This window comes from Crocodylus siamensis, chromosome 4, assembly GCF_052110815.1.
Source record: "Crocodylus siamensis isolate JL-2025a chromosome 4, ASM5211081v1, whole genome shotgun sequence".
NCBI lineage: Eukaryota > Metazoa > Chordata > Crocodylia > Crocodylidae > Crocodylus > Crocodylus siamensis.
The window spans coordinates 178,685,362-178,702,177 of NC_143398.1; the positions used below are offsets into that span (position 1 = coordinate 178,685,362).

Consider the following 16,816-nt stretch of genomic DNA (forward strand, 5'->3'; position numbering starts at 1 on the left):
GTTGTATAGATAGGCTAGAGTAGGGAAAAAAGGAGGGGTGGGTTATAGTGCTCTGTGTTAAAGATCAGTACACATTCTTGATGATCAGGATGGGTTCAGAAGGGGGGCAAACTAAGGTGCTCTGGATTAGAATGCAAGGGAGTCGTGGGGAAAGGGTGGGTGTCTACTACAGACCAGTTCACCAGGGGAATGAGCTGGACCTGGAATTTTCAGGTTGGCTCATGGAGACTGTAAGGACAAGGGATGTGGTTGTCACCTAGATGGGTGACCTAAACTACCCAGACATCTGCTGGGAGGATCAGTCAGCCAGGTCTGAACACTCACGAAGGTTTTTAGGCTGCATACAGGACCTCCACCTAACCCAGGAGGTACACAATCCCACCAAATGAAATGGCTTGCTGGACTTGGTCCTTGCCACAGGTGATGACCTGATGAGGGACCTGCGGATGCTTGACTACCTAGGCGTTAGTGACCATCGTCTGCTGGAATTTACTATCTGGCGCAGGGTGGTGAAAGCAAGCAGTAAGTCCTTGACTTCAGGAGTGCTGACTTGAATGAGCTAAAGAGTTTAGTAAGAGAGACATTGGGGACTTGGATGAGATGGGAGTCCAGGACGAATGGTTGTTTCTTAAGGAGACGATCCTCTGAGCTCAGAGGGAGTCAGTCCCAACGTGAACCAAAGGGGGCAAGAGTGCTAAAAAGCCCCCTTGGCTCAGTAAAGGCATCCAGGAAGGCCTGAGGGCAAAAAAGGTGGCATATAATCAGTGAAAGCAAGGGGCTATCACCAAGGAGGATTACACCTCTGTTGCTCATGATTGCAGTGAAGCGGTTAGGAAGGCCAAGGCAGAGATGGCACTAGGGCTGGCGACCAGAATTAAGGATAACGAAAAGTCCTCTTTCAAATACATAGGCAGTAAGAAGAAGGCACCAGGTAAAGTGGGGCCCCTACAGGACAGGCTTGGCAATCTGATGATTGCAGCAAAGGAAAAAGCTGATCTCTTCAACAATTACTTTGCCTCCATATTTCTGAGCAGGGACCAAGACAACTCCTCCTCTAGGATTATGGACAGGCTCAGGGGACATGATGCCATGCCTAGGGTCAGGGATGATCTAGTTAGGGAACTTCTGGAGGGGCTGGATGTGTTTTAAATCAGCAGGTCTGGATGCTCTTCACCCAAGGGTACTGAGGGAATTGGCAGAGGTCATAGCAGGGACCCTGGCACGGCTGTATGAGTGCTCATGGTGCTCTGGCCAGGTCCCAGAGGACTGGAAAAGGGCTAGTGTGGTCCCCATTTACAAGAAGGGGAGAAAGGAGGGCCTGGGTAACTATAGACCAGTTAGTCTCACCTTGGTCCTTGGGAAGACCTTTGAGAAAATTATTAAGGAGCACATCTTCTGGGGCCCAGCTTGGGAGGTAATGCTCAGGGGCAACCAACATGGGTTCACTGCAGGCAGATCCTGCCTCACTAACCTTGTTTCCTTTTACGACCAGGTCACAAAGTCCTTGGATGCGGGCGTTGAGGTGGATGTCCTCTACCTGTCTTTCAAGAAGGCCTTTGACACTGTTTCTCACCCCATTCTCATTAAAAAACTAAGTGACTGTGGCATTGATGCCTACACAGTCAAATGGGTGGCAAATTGGCTCGATGGTCACACCCTGTGCACCGACATGTGGATGGATTGTTTTTGACCTGGAGGGATATAGGTAGTGGAGTTCCCCAGGGCTCGGTCCTTGGGCCTATGCTATTTAACATCTTTATCAGTGACTTGGAGGTGGGTGTAGAAAACACACTGTCCAAATTCACTGATGACACAAAGATCTGGAGAGAAGTGGGCACACTGGAGGGAAGGGACAGAATCCAACTAGATCTAGACAGGTTACAGAGGTGAGCAGATGAATCTGATGATAATCTCTATATTAGATGGATTAACACTTTCTTGCTTCACTTTGTGTAGTTCTTTGTGTAGTTCTTGGCTGCTTAGTATAGTTTCAGCCAGCTTGATATTGCCTTGTAAAAAATACTTTGTTTTATGAATCTTGGAGTCAGAGCTAAAATTTAACTTCTGTTATGAAGAGCGTGTGGTGAGGTATGCCTTGGCCCTAGGAGGTTCCCTTCTTTCTGACACTCTGTGATCATGAGCATAAAGACTAAAGGTTAATGGTATTTGCAAAATAGTGAAATCATTTGAACTTTGTTTACCCTTAAAGTTAATGAGAAACAAAAGTTGCCATTTCAGCAGAACTCCAAAATTCCTATTTCAGAGTGTTTTTAATAAAGATAATACTGTTATGGTACTTCATAATCTTCTAATGAGTGTATCATTTATCAGGTGTCGTCTTCTGTGGGTCTGACCTTGAAAAAATTTAGAGAATAACCATGGAAAAACAAACTCCAAAAGTACAAGCCTTTGGAGGAATATAGGTTCTAGGCGGCTTTATTAGCAGAGAAGTAAACCTGATCTATGGGGGTGTCAACACATTGGTTTACTTTGCATAATACAGGGTGTGTCTACATGTGTATTTACATTTGCCTAAACTTAATGCAACTTTGCTTAAGCCGTGTTAAGGTGATTTATGCATGCACTGACCTGTGGACATGCTAATGTGCATTAAGGTGCATTAAATTTAGGCATGAATAGTTAAGTTGCATTAGCACATGTGCAGATGCGCTAATGTGCATTAACAGTGTGTATCCATTGCACATAGTGTTAATGTGCATTAGCGCGTTTACACGTGTGCTAATGTGACTTAGCTATTTGCACTTTAAAACTGGCAATTTGAGGCTACGCCTGCTTAAGAGGCACGTGTAGACGTGCCCACACAGTTTTCATTAAGTAACTTGGACTAAAAAATTAGTTAGAAATATGGGCAAGTGTGAAGACCAGACTGACAATGTGGAAATAATTTCCTTGTTTCACAGTATAGGCATCTGCCCCCAGCCAGGATGCTGGTATTTCCATTTTCTGCGAGAAGTAGTAGCAGTAGCTAACTTTGCCATAAGTACTCCACAAGCTAAAATGGAAAAGCTTGGGCAGGAAGTTGGCTGGGAAAAGCATATGCTGCTATAAAACATGTTAAAAGTCTCTAAATGTCTTTCCCCCATCTCTGCACCTGGAGTAACACTCTCTGTTTATCAGCATTCTATAGCCAGAAGTCATCCAGCCGCTGAGATAGATATATGTAGCTCCAAAAACGTACGTTCCTCTTATAATTAAGGCTCTGCTTGTGGAAGTTCTAACAAAAGCCCCGTCTCCACTGTCACCACTTACTTGCAGTAATATGTGTGAGGACCTCATCCACTCCCTCCCCTTCTATAACTGGGCCTGAAGCTCTGATGGCATGTCTACAGTGAATGAACAGAGTTTATGGTGACAGGCAGATTACACAGGTTTGGAGATACCTCTGCTTTAACAAATTACTAAACAAACTTATACTGCATAATGCCTTACATTAACCTTCTTTTCTTTTTTCTCTTTTCCTTTTTCTTTGCCTTTCTTCTTTTTCTCCTTTTCTTTTTTCCCCTTTTTTCCCTTGTCTTTGGATTTTTTCTGTAGTTCTTCTTCTTTAGCAGCCAGTTCAGCAGCAACCTGGAAGAGAATCAAAAGAACACATAGGGCCATCCTCATGTTGTTAGAAATACAAGGTATAATGAAGACATGTATAAAATGTAGGGATCAGAACAGGGGATACTTTTTACTGCTTGAAATAAATTTTCACTTTCAGAAAGGGTTATGACCTGATATTTCCTTCCTTCGGTTTCATGTTTCTGGGCTTTTCATTAGTTGATCTATATTTCACAAAGTTCTGTATGGGTAAGTGGCTGTCAGTGAGTATATATACATTGACTGGTTTTTGCTCATTTGAAATAAATAAAATGCAATTGTGAAGTGTTCATCCCATGCTCTGAGTACCTAATCATAAATTACAAACAGAATCAGCAAAGGATGGCCATAAAGGTATCCACCTTGACCCACTCCCTCTGTAATAGTGCTAGAGAAGAAATAGAAAAGGTATGCTTTGTAGTGTAAAGCTAACAAATCTGGGTTTTGGCAGACCACTGAGGGGGGTAAGGAGGAGGTGTGTGTGGGGAGGGAGGGTGGAGAACAGGTTCCAAACCAGCAAATCCTTCAGAAAGCATAGCCTACCTATAGCCCCACCATATATATGAGGGGGCACCAGCTGGAGAGCTTTTACTGATGTCAGCTGTGGCAATATTTAATAGAAGAGAGGTGATTTCTGAGGTCATTTTGGGCTTTATAGGGTAAAACCAAATCCTTGAATTCCACCTAGAAACATAACATGCCAATGGTACATAACTCTAGACCTGGATCATTCTTCCAATTTGATCTAGTGTTTCTAAAGCAGACTGCTTCTATATAGATGTGTCTTTTAGGAACGTATTGGAGGTGTAACATGGGTAGAATATTGACCCTCTTTTAAATCATATTTGGCAGAAGACAGATGTTAGTTAGAAATATAAATGCATAGCTCACATCTTCAGCTGGGCTAAACTAGCGTAGCTCCAAAATCACCAGCTGAGACTTGCTAGCCCTTTATTTTATTTCATCACCAATGATCTTGCACATTTTTCCATGTGACTACTTGCATTTCTATGGCTTCTTTTCTTTCTGTGAGTTTCTTCTTTTACTTTCTTTCCTGTTCATTTATATCTTCCCCATATTTCTCATTTTGTTTCAGTTCCTTTTTATCCATTTTTTTTACTAGGCCTGAGAACCCTTCATAAATCTTCCCTCTATTTGAATTTCTAGGACAATAAAAGGCCACGTAGGATTTGCTTTCTCAGAATTCACCTCCTAAAGAGCTCAGTGAATATTTGGGGTCTCAGTTTCAGTTAGCAGCAAGACAGTCACATGGCTTGTTTAATCAGTCTTCAGTTTTTAGCATAAAATGTTAGGGCACATGGCTTCCGAATCTGGGTCTTATGACCCTTTGTGCAATGTACTGAAGTCTGGAACTGGTCCTTATTTTAAACTAAATGCATTAGTCCCAAGTGTAATCCCAGACTTCTGTCAACCGCAGCTACTTTTGGATTCAAAATAGGTATTTAGTAACTGATTTGCTGTAGCCACATTGAATAACTGCCTTAAATTCAGCTAAATTCTTGTAATGCTGAATTATATTGGTCTTGGTTTCCTTACCTCTATACAAAAATAGGCTATACTAAGGAATAAATGAAAAATGGAGATGTAATGGAAAGCACCAAAGACTGCTGTGTACACAGCAGCATTTGAAGAGAGGGCATATAGATAATTTACCTAAGAAAAGAAGGTTCTTCCACAATAAAGCATGTATTTACATCTCACTGTTCCTGTGTTACAACATAGAAAATTTAAGGCAGTCCCATAAAAGAAGACTAGCAGGAATTTCAAAGGAAGATTACATTTTCCATCCAAATGGTAATGTCCCAGACAGATGAACTGAACATGACATTAGAAAACTGAACATCATGCTAAAGACTACTTCTTGTGGCAGGATTAGTGGCAGCAGTGCAACAAAAGATCTGTGATACTAATGTTTGTTCACAGAAATAGATTTTAAAATGCTGACAGTGCAGCAACATTAAAATAGGGAAAATGGAATATTTCCAAGGCTAAAATAAACATTTCCTATAACAGTAAAAATATTTGTTTTCTGAAGAATGCCTTTTAATGCATAAAAGATTGGGTAGGAGTAAGCAAGGGAGGAAAAAGACATAGCTATACATTGCAGTCAGTGAAATCTCATTAGCTGATTTCCCCAAGCATTTCAGAATCTTACATTTAATTAAATATGGTAATTTGAACCCTAAGCACTGTTCAGTCATATCTTGCAGTGATAAGCAGTGAAGCATTTCATTTGCCTGCATAAATTAATAGATTGACTGGAGTTCAAAATAGATTTTTATTGTCCTAGCTGGGCTGTTGTATCCAAAACAAACAGAGCTACTTATAGTATGATGCCAGGAATCCAACCTTGAAACCTCTACCTCTAACTTCTCCTGTTGTAGGTGATCAGAAGAGAACTGTAATCACTTACAGTTCTGGAGTGGGTTTAGGTAATGGGGTTTATCAGTAACTATGCATGAAATTTCCAAAAGGTTTTAATTTTAGGAATAACTTTGAGTTTGGTTCTGATTATTCAAAAATATTAAATATCTCTAGACTGATTAAAGAAACTTGCTTATGTTTTATGAACATGAATAATGTGATACGGAAAGAGTTTCTGGATTGGAGCTTGTAATACAGGTGAATTGTGCTGTCCTGTTAAGTTTGGCTCATTAGTATGCTGCTGAAAAATAAGGATCTTGGAGGGGGGCATTGTTTTTTTGTTTTTAATGATGACTAGAAGAGCTAGTTGCAATTAATGATAAAAGAGCAAACTTTTCCCGCTGTGCTTAGTTGTTAAGACTCTTCACTATATAGTGAGACTAAATTCCAGTTTCTTGTGTGAATAGTCTTACATTTTCTAATCATGGATATCTTGAAACTCAGTATACCTGAAATTAGCTGCAATCATTGTCAACAAATGTGTGATAAATATGTTTTCTGTAGTAATGGTGGCTAACCATTTTCTCAATGGTTAGCCACCAGAACAGCACAGATAAATCTGCTCTCTGCTCACATCTGAGAAATGTGTACAATACATATGGGCTTTGTAAATTGTCAGTCGTGGTGGCATGGGTTACACAAATCTTAAACCCTTGATACTTCCCTACACTGCCACATCTTTATTGCTATTGGTAACTCAAGTACTGTACCTAAATTAAAGCTAGATCTTGTATGTCTACATGTGCTGCAGTCATACATTTGATTATAAATTAGGTACAGCCTCAGATACTTTCTGAGAGACCAGAGAATGGACAGTAATGACATAGAACGGACAAAGGATATCAAGCCCCAAAATATAGCTGTATCTTGGGTAGATTTTGCCAACTTCCAACAGATTCCTGGGATATTTTCCTCTTTAACAGTTTGGCAACACCTGTACGGTTTTGCCATGGCAATAATTAATTGAGCTGAAACTACACAGCAAGTGACAAAGTACTTTCAGAACTCAGTGACAGGACAAATGCCATCTTTCCTTTTCTACATGAGAAGGAACATTTTCCTTCATATTTCTGAGAGATGACTTCTAGGGCTGTATTTCCACTGCTGCTCTGAGTGTTTATTAGAGATCCCTGAAAAGGATGGATGGCAAAGTTGGGATGTAGCATAAAGTGGAACTGCAAGTCCAAGCTGTTACTGATAAGCAGGGATCCTGGTTCTCTCTGTTTAAAAAAATCCAAAATTCTCGGATAATAATCCAAAATTATCTGATTATATATATAAAATCAGATCATTTTGGATTATTATCCGAGAATTTTGGATTTTTATATATATTGGGGGTGTGTGTGTGTGTGTGTGTGTGTGTGTGTGTGTGTGTGTGTGTGTGTGTGTGTGTGTATGTATGTGTGTATATGTATATATAATGTGTGTGTATGTATATTAGGTATCAGTTGAACACAATGTTTTATTAATATATTTACAGTTTTAAAGTAATTTGGAAGCCTACCAATGCCTCAGTAATTATACTAAAATAAATTCTAAATATGTACATATTTTGTTTTTTTATCTTGGAAAATAAGACCTCCTCCTGCCCCCTTTGCTCACTAGGACACATGTTTTCCCCCCTACAGCCCTGATATGCCATGCCCCTCACTCCCAAGCCACAGCCCCCACATCCCTGCAGTGCCCCTCACTCCTGACCCACAGTTTCCCCCTATCCCAGCCCTGCTGGTGCCTTTCATTCCTAACCTGCTGCCCCCAGGTCCCAGCCTCACTATGTGTGGTGTGGGGCAGGGGGCTGGGTGCCTGACCATAGGTGATGCCATAGGTGATGCATCAACAGGCATGTGCCCCATCAGATACATGTGCCCACAGCGGGGCACAGGGCTGCAGCCTGTCCAGATCTGCACCAGGCAGGAGCCATCTCAGTAGCCCTGTGGGCAGGATGCAGCATGGGAGGGCAGAGCAGGGCGACAACACTTGCTGCTGCTGCTGCTGCTGCTGCCGCCACTGCCAGGACCCTCATGTCAGCTGTGCTTCCAGTAGTATGAGGAGTAATGGACCGGATGCGGGGGTGGTCATGCTGCCCTCACCTCCCCGCAAACTGCCAGCCACTCATGCACCAGGCCATGGCTTTACGCCGGAATGGAGGTGGGATAGGGAGCAAGGCGGGTAGCCTGACAGGAGTGGTGTTGGTGGGGGCTGGGCTATAGTGGCAGGGTAGAGCCATGGCCTGGCACACGAGAAGGTGGTGGTGGGAGGAGGTGAGAGCAGCATAGCCTCCCCTGGCCCAGTTCTGTTACTGCTTGCACTGTTGGTGGCATGGCTGGCACAGGGATTTTGGTGGTGGTAGTGGCAGCAGCAGCAGCAGCAGCAATGAGTCTTGCTTGCAAACTCTGATGTCCTGCACTGGATCCCACTCACTGGGCCACAGAGGTGGCTCCTGCCTGGTGCGGGTCTGGCCAGCCTGCAGCCCCATGCCTCACTGTGAATGCACAAATTGGGGGGCGGGGAGACACATGCCCCTGACTGGTTGCCTCTGGTGCCCAACCCCTCCATGGGCATGCACAAAGCAGCGGCTGATGGCAGGGATCTGGGTTTTCTGTTTCCCACAGAAAAACAGAGAAAACCATGGATTCCCAGTTTTTATCAGAGAAAACACAGATTTCTCTTTCTAGCAGAGAAATCCACAGATTCTCTGCTGTTGCAAAGAGCTCTTGCAGGCTGGCACAGCTCCAGCCTGCAGGAGCCATTTGCAAAAAGGGCAGGAAACCCCCAGCCCTGACTGGAGGCGGAGGGAGAGGGGGCAGGGTGGGGCCTGAGCCTCTGAGGCAGCTAAGGTTGGGCTCAGGCTCAGACTCGCCCTTTGCCCATAGAGCATGGAGGTAAGTGGGGCTTGGGGCAGGGCTGGGGAAGATGGTTGCGGGCTGAGGGAGCAGGGGCTGCTGCTGGGCCCAGGGGGCACATCGCAGCTGGGAGCAGGGCCAGGGGGTGAGGACGAGGTGCCCCTCTGTGGGGGGGCTTTGTGGGAAAGTGATGAGCGGTGCAGTGTGGTGGTGCCTGCCATGTGCAGGCCACACACATGCTGCCCAGTCGGCTGCCTGGGGGATGGGGAGAGGGAAGCTGGCATTCAGCCAGAGCATAGTTCCATGGCCAACGCTGCAGCCATGCTGAGGGATGGGTGCGGGGTGGTGGAGGCTTGTGCTAGTACACAGTGGCTGCTGCCACTTACTTGGAGGCGCATGGTGGCAGTGACGGCCACCGCCTCCACAACCTCCTGCTGCTGCTGCAGAGCTGTGCAGCTGGCGGCAGTGGCGTGGCATGGGGTGGTGGTGGCTGGGCGGCACGCAGCCATTCCCAACCCCACTGCCATGCTGCACTGCTGCCAGCAGCTGCACAGCTCCGAGCATGGCTTCGCAGTGGCAGCAGGAGGTTGTGGAGGCAGTGGCCATCACTGCTCACACGGGCAGCCTCACAGGCAAGTGGCAGTAGCTTCCCGTGCCAGCGGTGATGGCTGCTGCCTCCACAACCTCCTGCTGCCATTGTGGAGCTGTGCTCGGAGCTGTGTGGCCAGTGGCAGCAGTGCAGCATGGCAGTGGGGTTGGGAATGGCTGCGTGCCGCCCAGCCACCACCACCCCATGCCACGCCACTGCCGCCAGCTGCACAGCTCTGCAGCAGCAGCAGGAGGTTGTGGAGGCGGCGGCCGTCACCGCCACCATGCGCCTCCAAGTGCAAGTTAAGTCTTGCTCACCAATTGCTGGATCTATCCGAAATCTTTTAGGTAGGCAAACAGATGGGATGTGGTCACATTCTCAGTAACAGGCTAAGAAGGCTTCACCTTTTTTTGTGCTAGTAAGGAGTGTAGGAGTGCATATTCCTTTCTTTCCTTACCAGCAAGATAGAATAAGGTTCAATTTTTAGGTACTAATTTAGAACATGTGTTGGTTCCCTCTGTCTTAGATACTTATATATCTCTCCTTTTCCAGTGTATTGGTGCATTACACACTCTTCAAATGAGGAAGTGAGGCAGAGAATTAAGTGACTTTCCCAGGTCACATGGGAAGCATTAAATCAAGGAACAAAACCCTCAATCCATGGTTAATACCAAATCACTGGACCATCTAGCCTGCAGAATCCTGACAGTTCTGATTTGTTGCTTAAATTAACTTATACATTGGATATTTCTTTTAAGGCAACGGCTGTGTCAATTTTTCATGGTATCTAAGGGCACCTATATATGAGCGCATAGGCTGCTCCGATGCACTGGAATTCCAGTGCGTTGGAGGAGGCTCAATTAATTGAGTCTACTGGAGTGTGGCAATTATCATGCTCCCAGCGGCCTCCTGTATCTCATGTATCAGTGTCCCCATGCATTCAATGAGCTTTAGTTCAAGCGTCCCCACCACTATTTTTAAGTGAGGGGATGCTGATACATGGGATGTGGTAGTGTTTTAATTAAAGCAGCCTACCTTGTGGGCGGGGCTAGAAGACACACAGGTGGACTGGCAGCCTCTCTCTGCTAGATTGGCTCCAAAGTGGAACTTGATTCCCCCCGTCTCCCCCCGACCAAACAGTGAATGTTCTCTCCCTGTATAAATCCATTTCCATCACTGTCCAAAACACGATATAGGCTAAATGGACCAATGGTCTGGCCCAGTATAGCACTTATGTTCTCAAAGCTGTACGTGGGAAGCTATTTCTCTACAAAAGCTGTCAAGTCAATCGTTCACTTTCTTAGGTATTCCAGTTTAAAAAGTGATAAAGTTACATGTGAAGAATGCTGATGAATGTTTAGAATGACTGTATTAATGTATAAAAAATGCAGTTCAAGATATAAAACCCTACAAATCGGAGTCTGTCATAGGCATAATAGGCATATCTAAAGCACTGCTGTTTATAATTGTGCAAACTGACACTGTGAATAGATTACTCTTGTTTCATGGTGATTTAATAATAATAATGATGATAATTTGTATTATGGCGCTGAACAGCTTACTCAGTTGTGAGCAGGCACATGTGTTTGTGCAATATCTAGTACATATATATTCTCCTCTTCCTCTTACTGCCAGCAGGTTACAAAATAGAAATTACAGCAGTTCAGAATTAACTTCCTAATCCCTACCCCCTGCAAATTTAATCTGCAGGCCAAATCCCAGTAAATGGAGTTTTGTTTGATAAGATACTGAATATTGGAAGTAATTGTAGGAATAATATGATTTTTTTTTTTTAGATTGCAACTTTGATGATGAATTGATTTAAAAATAAAAAAGAACTAATTGGAGAAACAAACTATTCTTTTTGGCAGTAGAATAAAAACAAAGCCAAAAAATGTCACACATAATGATTATCTTCACAGAAGAATCTAAAAGACATTTGGGATAGAAATCTGAACCAGATGCAGTAAGATTACATTGTCTCACCAAAATCTTATCCCCTGAAGGGTCTATGAAGAAATAGAGAAAAATCTTTTCTCAGCCAAGATAACCAAACCCCCCCCCACCCCAAATCAGTAGGCAGAAAAAATCCTATTGGGACATCTTTGGAAAACTGTTTATTTATTTATTTATTTTTACTATTTCACCATTGTGACATAGCTGTAAAAATTAGGCTAAAAGCCTGAAAGTTTATTTTTGTGCAGAAGCCCAAGTTTCATTATAAAGTCAAACAAGGTCACAGTTGTCAAGGGATAGAGAAATAAAAAATGTATAGTAATGCAGTAATGGTTTGTGAAATGATTATTTTTTATGTTCTCCAATGTGCCTTTACCTAAGTCTTATAAAAAGTTCACTTTAAATACATTTCTATCTTGATTTTTCATGGTGCTTAACTTGAGAGTAACAAACCCATTCACAGAAAGTAATACATGCAAAAGATGAAAAACTGACCCACTGAAGTTTACTGGTGAAACTCATATTAATTAAGTGGAGCCAGGACTTCTACTAGTACCTGAAAGTTGAATGAAAACAGTTGCCTTCAGACATACCCAATATGCAGACTGAGTCAAGTGAGAAAAGGGTATCTTATTTATGTGTTTGACAGTCACGTAGCAAATTCATTAACATATTGTAGTACCCTCTGTATATAATAAATTTAATCTAATCTATCTGGGAGACTATGGGACAAATTTTGATCTCAGTTACACTGGAGAGAAAGAAGCCAGAAATATCTCTAAATCAAATATTTCCCACCATAAGTTTGCCAGTAGAACTAGGTATATTTAAGTTCTAGGTATTTTTTCTTTGTGCAGGTATAAAGTAGGCAGTAAAACAATCTCTCAGACTGTTTTTCTGGCTTTCCACTTCCTGTATTTACAATGCAAAGAGGAAGCAGATGCCCAAGAAACATCAAAATAAATGAGATATGAATCAGAAAGCTGGAGGGAAAAACTATTTCCAGCATTTACTACAAAAGTAGGTCTTGCTTTAGTACCATTTCTCTTCATAATTTATTTGTGAATTTTGTTTATTTTTGTTGTTGGCAGGTCTAATTATCCTTGCGTCCCCTGAAGCCTTCTCTAGTAATAAGCAGTACCTGCTGGGCAGCTCTCCTGCTGCTTAGAACAGGCAACAAAGCCCTCTTGACTCCAGCATATGTTTCTACTTTAAATCTGAAAAACTTAACAGACTGGTTGGTCATTCTGTCTGCAACAGAACAATAGAGACACTTAGATACAGAGGGTGGCAGGCTGACCCTAGCAAACTGTGAACTTGATCAGTAGCTAAAGCAGGAGTATACCCAAAGTTCATTTGTAGGGAGGCATAGAGGGTCTTCATGTGATTATTTTCTTATTCTAAGCAAAGTAACTGGCTTTTACAGTGGTCTGCCTTATGCTAAACTATTTGCGGTCAAAACTGCAAAGATACTGCTGACATACCCCAGGCCCTTCCCTGCAGTTTTCTAGAAAACTATTAAATACAAAAGAATGGTTTATTATATTTTCATTAAATAAGATAATCAGCTGCAGGCAGGTAATGCATACAATTTTCTTTAGCAACTGAGAGACTTTACTGTAATAACTACAGAGGCCAGTGGGTTTCCCCCTAACCCACTAATAGTCACCACTAGTTTACTCGGTAGGTCAGAATCTGTGTACTCGTACTGGGTTTCCTAGTAATTCCCTCCCAACAGATTTATCATCCCACTAACATCACTCTTGATGGAGAAAATGGTTCTGAGTGCCAACCTTTGCCTTTACTCCTCCAACTGGGCTTAATGATATTCTCCATGTGACATCGTGGTGAACAAGGAAAGAGATTACAAACATCTTTTATTAGTTAGGGAGACCAAAAGAGGGTTTTGACAGGAAAAACAACTAACAGGGGTTGCAAAAAGGTGTAAATTATATAAAGATCTCTCACTTCTACTTATACTGTCTCTCACTTCTTTATGGCCCTCTTGGCAGTACATTAAAGCCCCTTAATCCTGGCCTCTATTAGAAACGTTTCTCTGGTTTAACTAAATAGATATTTAAAAGCCAATATGATTAGACTATTACAAATCTCCAATGTAAAAACACTCCAGTTTACTCTATATTAAAATAATTTAGCTCAGGGGTGCTCAAACCCTGGTCCACGGACCTGTTCTGGCCTCTAGCATTGTCATCCAGCCCACGGGGTTCCCTGTGGGTCCAGACATTCGGCAGGGTGGGAGTGTTATCTTTGCTGCCAAATCTCTGTACCTGTGGGGAGCCTCAGGCTTTACATGCTGGACTGGGTGCTCAATCCCAGTATCCAGGGTTGGGTGGGGGCAAGGCAGTGCCAGGCCCAGGGCCCAATCCTGACATACAGGAATGGGAGGGGAAAGTGCCCAGGGCCTAATCCCAGAGCTCGGGGCAGGGAGAGGGCAGGAACTGAACCCTGGGGCCCAATTCTGGCCCATGAGGGCTACCTAAGTCCTCGCAGGGTCCAATCCTGGCACACTGAGTTCAATCTGGCCCTTGGACTGGCCCCATGCCACTCATTTGGCCTGCAGGGCCAAAAGCTTGAGTACCCCTGTTTTAGCTTAATTGTGTAATTTACTGATACAAACCAAACTGTTTTAAACCGGGGTTAAACTAGCTGAAACCTGTGTACATCATTCGAACTGAACAGATTCAGTTAAATGCATGAAACTCTTATAAGACAACCGTGCTCATATGTCCCTACACAAGTTTATCAGTCTGCAGTTGTCATACCTGACACAGCTTTCAAGTGTGGCTTATTAGCCATCTGTATTGAAGGGGAACAAATTTCTATTTATAGGAAGTGAATAATGAAACAAATGAAGCTTATTTGCTTGCTTATACAACTGAAATCATTACAGTCAGAATAAATTTTTTAATCATAAGCTTCTTGAATGGAGAGCATGTTATTGTGAGGGGGCCAGGACCACAGGGGACCTGGCCCGAGGGAGGAAGCCCGGGGTTCCGTCCAGCTTCCGGGACCCGATCCGGAAGTCTGGTTGGGACTTTGGAGTTTCCCGGAACGTAAGCCGGGCCGGCATGGGACCGGCCCGGGCAAATAAAAGGAGCACCCCTACCCCGGGCAGAGGAGGACGGAGGCTCCGGCGGGAGCCCGACCCGGGGGCAGCAGAGCGGGGAGCGACGCGAGGGATGCCGGCTGCAGCGGAGCCAGCGGCGGCAGACCCAGGGTCAGCGAAGCAGGGAGTGGCGCGAGAGACGCCGACTGCAGCGGAGCCAGCGGCGGCAGCTCCAGGAGCAGCGGAGCTGGGAGCGTCGCGAGAGACGCTGACTGCGGCGGAGCCGGCGGCGGCGGTACCGGTAGCAGCGAAGCCGGGAGGCGCGGAGCCGGTAAGCGCGGAACCGGGAGCAGCAGAGCCGGCGGCAGCAGGGCAGGCAACAGCGGAATCGGAAGCCATGCGGCGAACCCCGGCTGCAGCGGAGTGGACCGCAGCGGAGCCGGGAGCAGCGAGGCATCCCGCCAAGACACAGGTAGCCAAGGGACCGGTGGCGGTTCCGATGGAGGAACCCGGGAAGGGAACCTCGGCCGGAGGGGCCCTCCTCCGGCGGCTGGTGGCCGGTTGGTCACGGAAGAAGACCCGCGGGCAGGGCGGCGGACTTTGTAGCCCCCCCCGGTCTAGAGACTCAGGCCCGTTAGGGCCAGACAAATCCGGACTAGAGGAGCCCTCAGTATCAGGGACACTAGGTGCTGGTGGGACTCTGGGGCGGGTCCGTCAGTGGGCGGGTACCCCGCCGGACTATTCCGTCAGCAGGGGCACCCCAGTGGGGCCCCATATCCCGGAGGCTCGGGCGAGGGTGTAGGGGAGGAGGAGCCCTCAGGACCCCTGGACTTTGGAGTCGGGGTACCCTTTTCCGTGGACCGTCAGCGCCCTGCCCGGGTGAACCCCTTATTCCATCAAGTCGTGGCAGGCAAGATTGGCGGCGGCGCGAGCGGTCCGGCGCATACCCCCTTCTCTCCAGGGGCCATTCGGGGAATTGGGGAACTCACTACCGGGTGACCTACCCCAACCCCTCACAGTTATAAAATCACATATGGATAGTAACGGAAGCTTCTGTTTCTAATTTCAGCCACCATGCATTCTGTCCTTTTTTCAGGAGAGAAAGAGACTGATACCTGTTCTGGGGTTTTCTGAGAAAAAATAACAGTTGAACCTCCATCCTCTTCATCAGGGTAGTCAGGAAACTTGCCTGTAATGTGCCTGTATGAGAAACAAAGGGAAAATATTAAGTGCATACTTTAAGATACTATTGTTGCTAATTGTATTACCTTAATTATTAATGTCAGTATACTTATTGAGGCACACCTTTTCTTCGTAAGCAAAGACTGACAGAATTGTATTCCCTTGTAAGATGGTTTTAGTTTAGCAAGTTCATTTAAATTAGAAAAATTCAGCTGAAATTTCTCATGACTTAGCCTGTAATAAAATACTAATGTTCTTAGACAAACTTTAACAAATCAGATAAGTGTGTAGAACAGTGGTAACTGGTGGACTTTAGAGGTACTGCAGTGGGACACAAGGGTGGACGTAGTGTTCAGGAAGGGGAAGAGACGTAGTAAGGCATAATTTGATTCTTTCAAACAGTCCCATGGCACCAGCCAGCATTTTCCTTGAGACATGAAGACCAGAAATAACCACCTTAGTAGGCTGTGAGCAGGTTAATTAGGAACTGAGGAACATACAAAGCCAGTTCAGTCTCTGTACTATGCCTGGGAAGAGGAACTTGGTGGTAGTAGGCTGGTCAGACCATGGAGCTTGGTCAGGGTGGTTGGGACATGGCAGTAGGCTGTAGGACTTGTGAGTGTGGTTAGGTGGAGGCTGACTGCAGGGTATAGAGTATAGGTGGATTGTGAGGCACATGGGATTGTATATTGGGTTGTGGGGCTACGGGATCCAATGTGGGGCTGTGGTAGAGATAAGGCCGTGGCTTTAGGTAGAAGTGAGATTTAGTAGGGATAGTTAAATGCAAGGACCCACATAAGGCCTACAGCCTACCTAGTTTCCAGACCCTTGCACTGGTCCTCAAATCACTTTTCAGTTGTTAAGGTAGGCTTTGGCTTTCATAGTATAAAAGCATATACAAATTACATATATATATATATATATATATATATATATATATATATATATATATATATATATATATATATATATATATATATATATATATATATGAAAATCATTTGTTCAATGCAACATTGAAAGATGTTTGAATTCTGGGAGGAACTTGCATACATGTATTGTATATGAAATGTCAAATTTTATACGTTTTTATAGAACTTTTTATTTGAAAGATTTTGACTTATTCTGATA

The 16,816-nt window shown here is 44.5% G+C and overlaps 1 protein-coding gene across 1 annotated transcript in view; it reads right to left on the reverse strand.

The window, feature by feature from the left end:
- The window catches only part of DRC11 (dynein regulatory complex subunit 11), a 185,543-nt gene that overhangs the window by 72,102 nt on the left and 96,625 nt on the right, over positions 1–16,816 (reverse strand). The window contains exons 8-9 of the mRNA XM_090041693.1: positions 15,619–15,703; positions 3,451–3,588 (exon numbers count right to left, since the gene is read on the reverse strand). Of these exons, the coding sequence (XP_089897819.1) occupies positions 3,451–3,588; positions 15,619–15,703 (223 nt within the window). The remainder of the gene's footprint in view (positions 1–3,450; positions 3,589–15,618; positions 15,704–16,816) is intronic.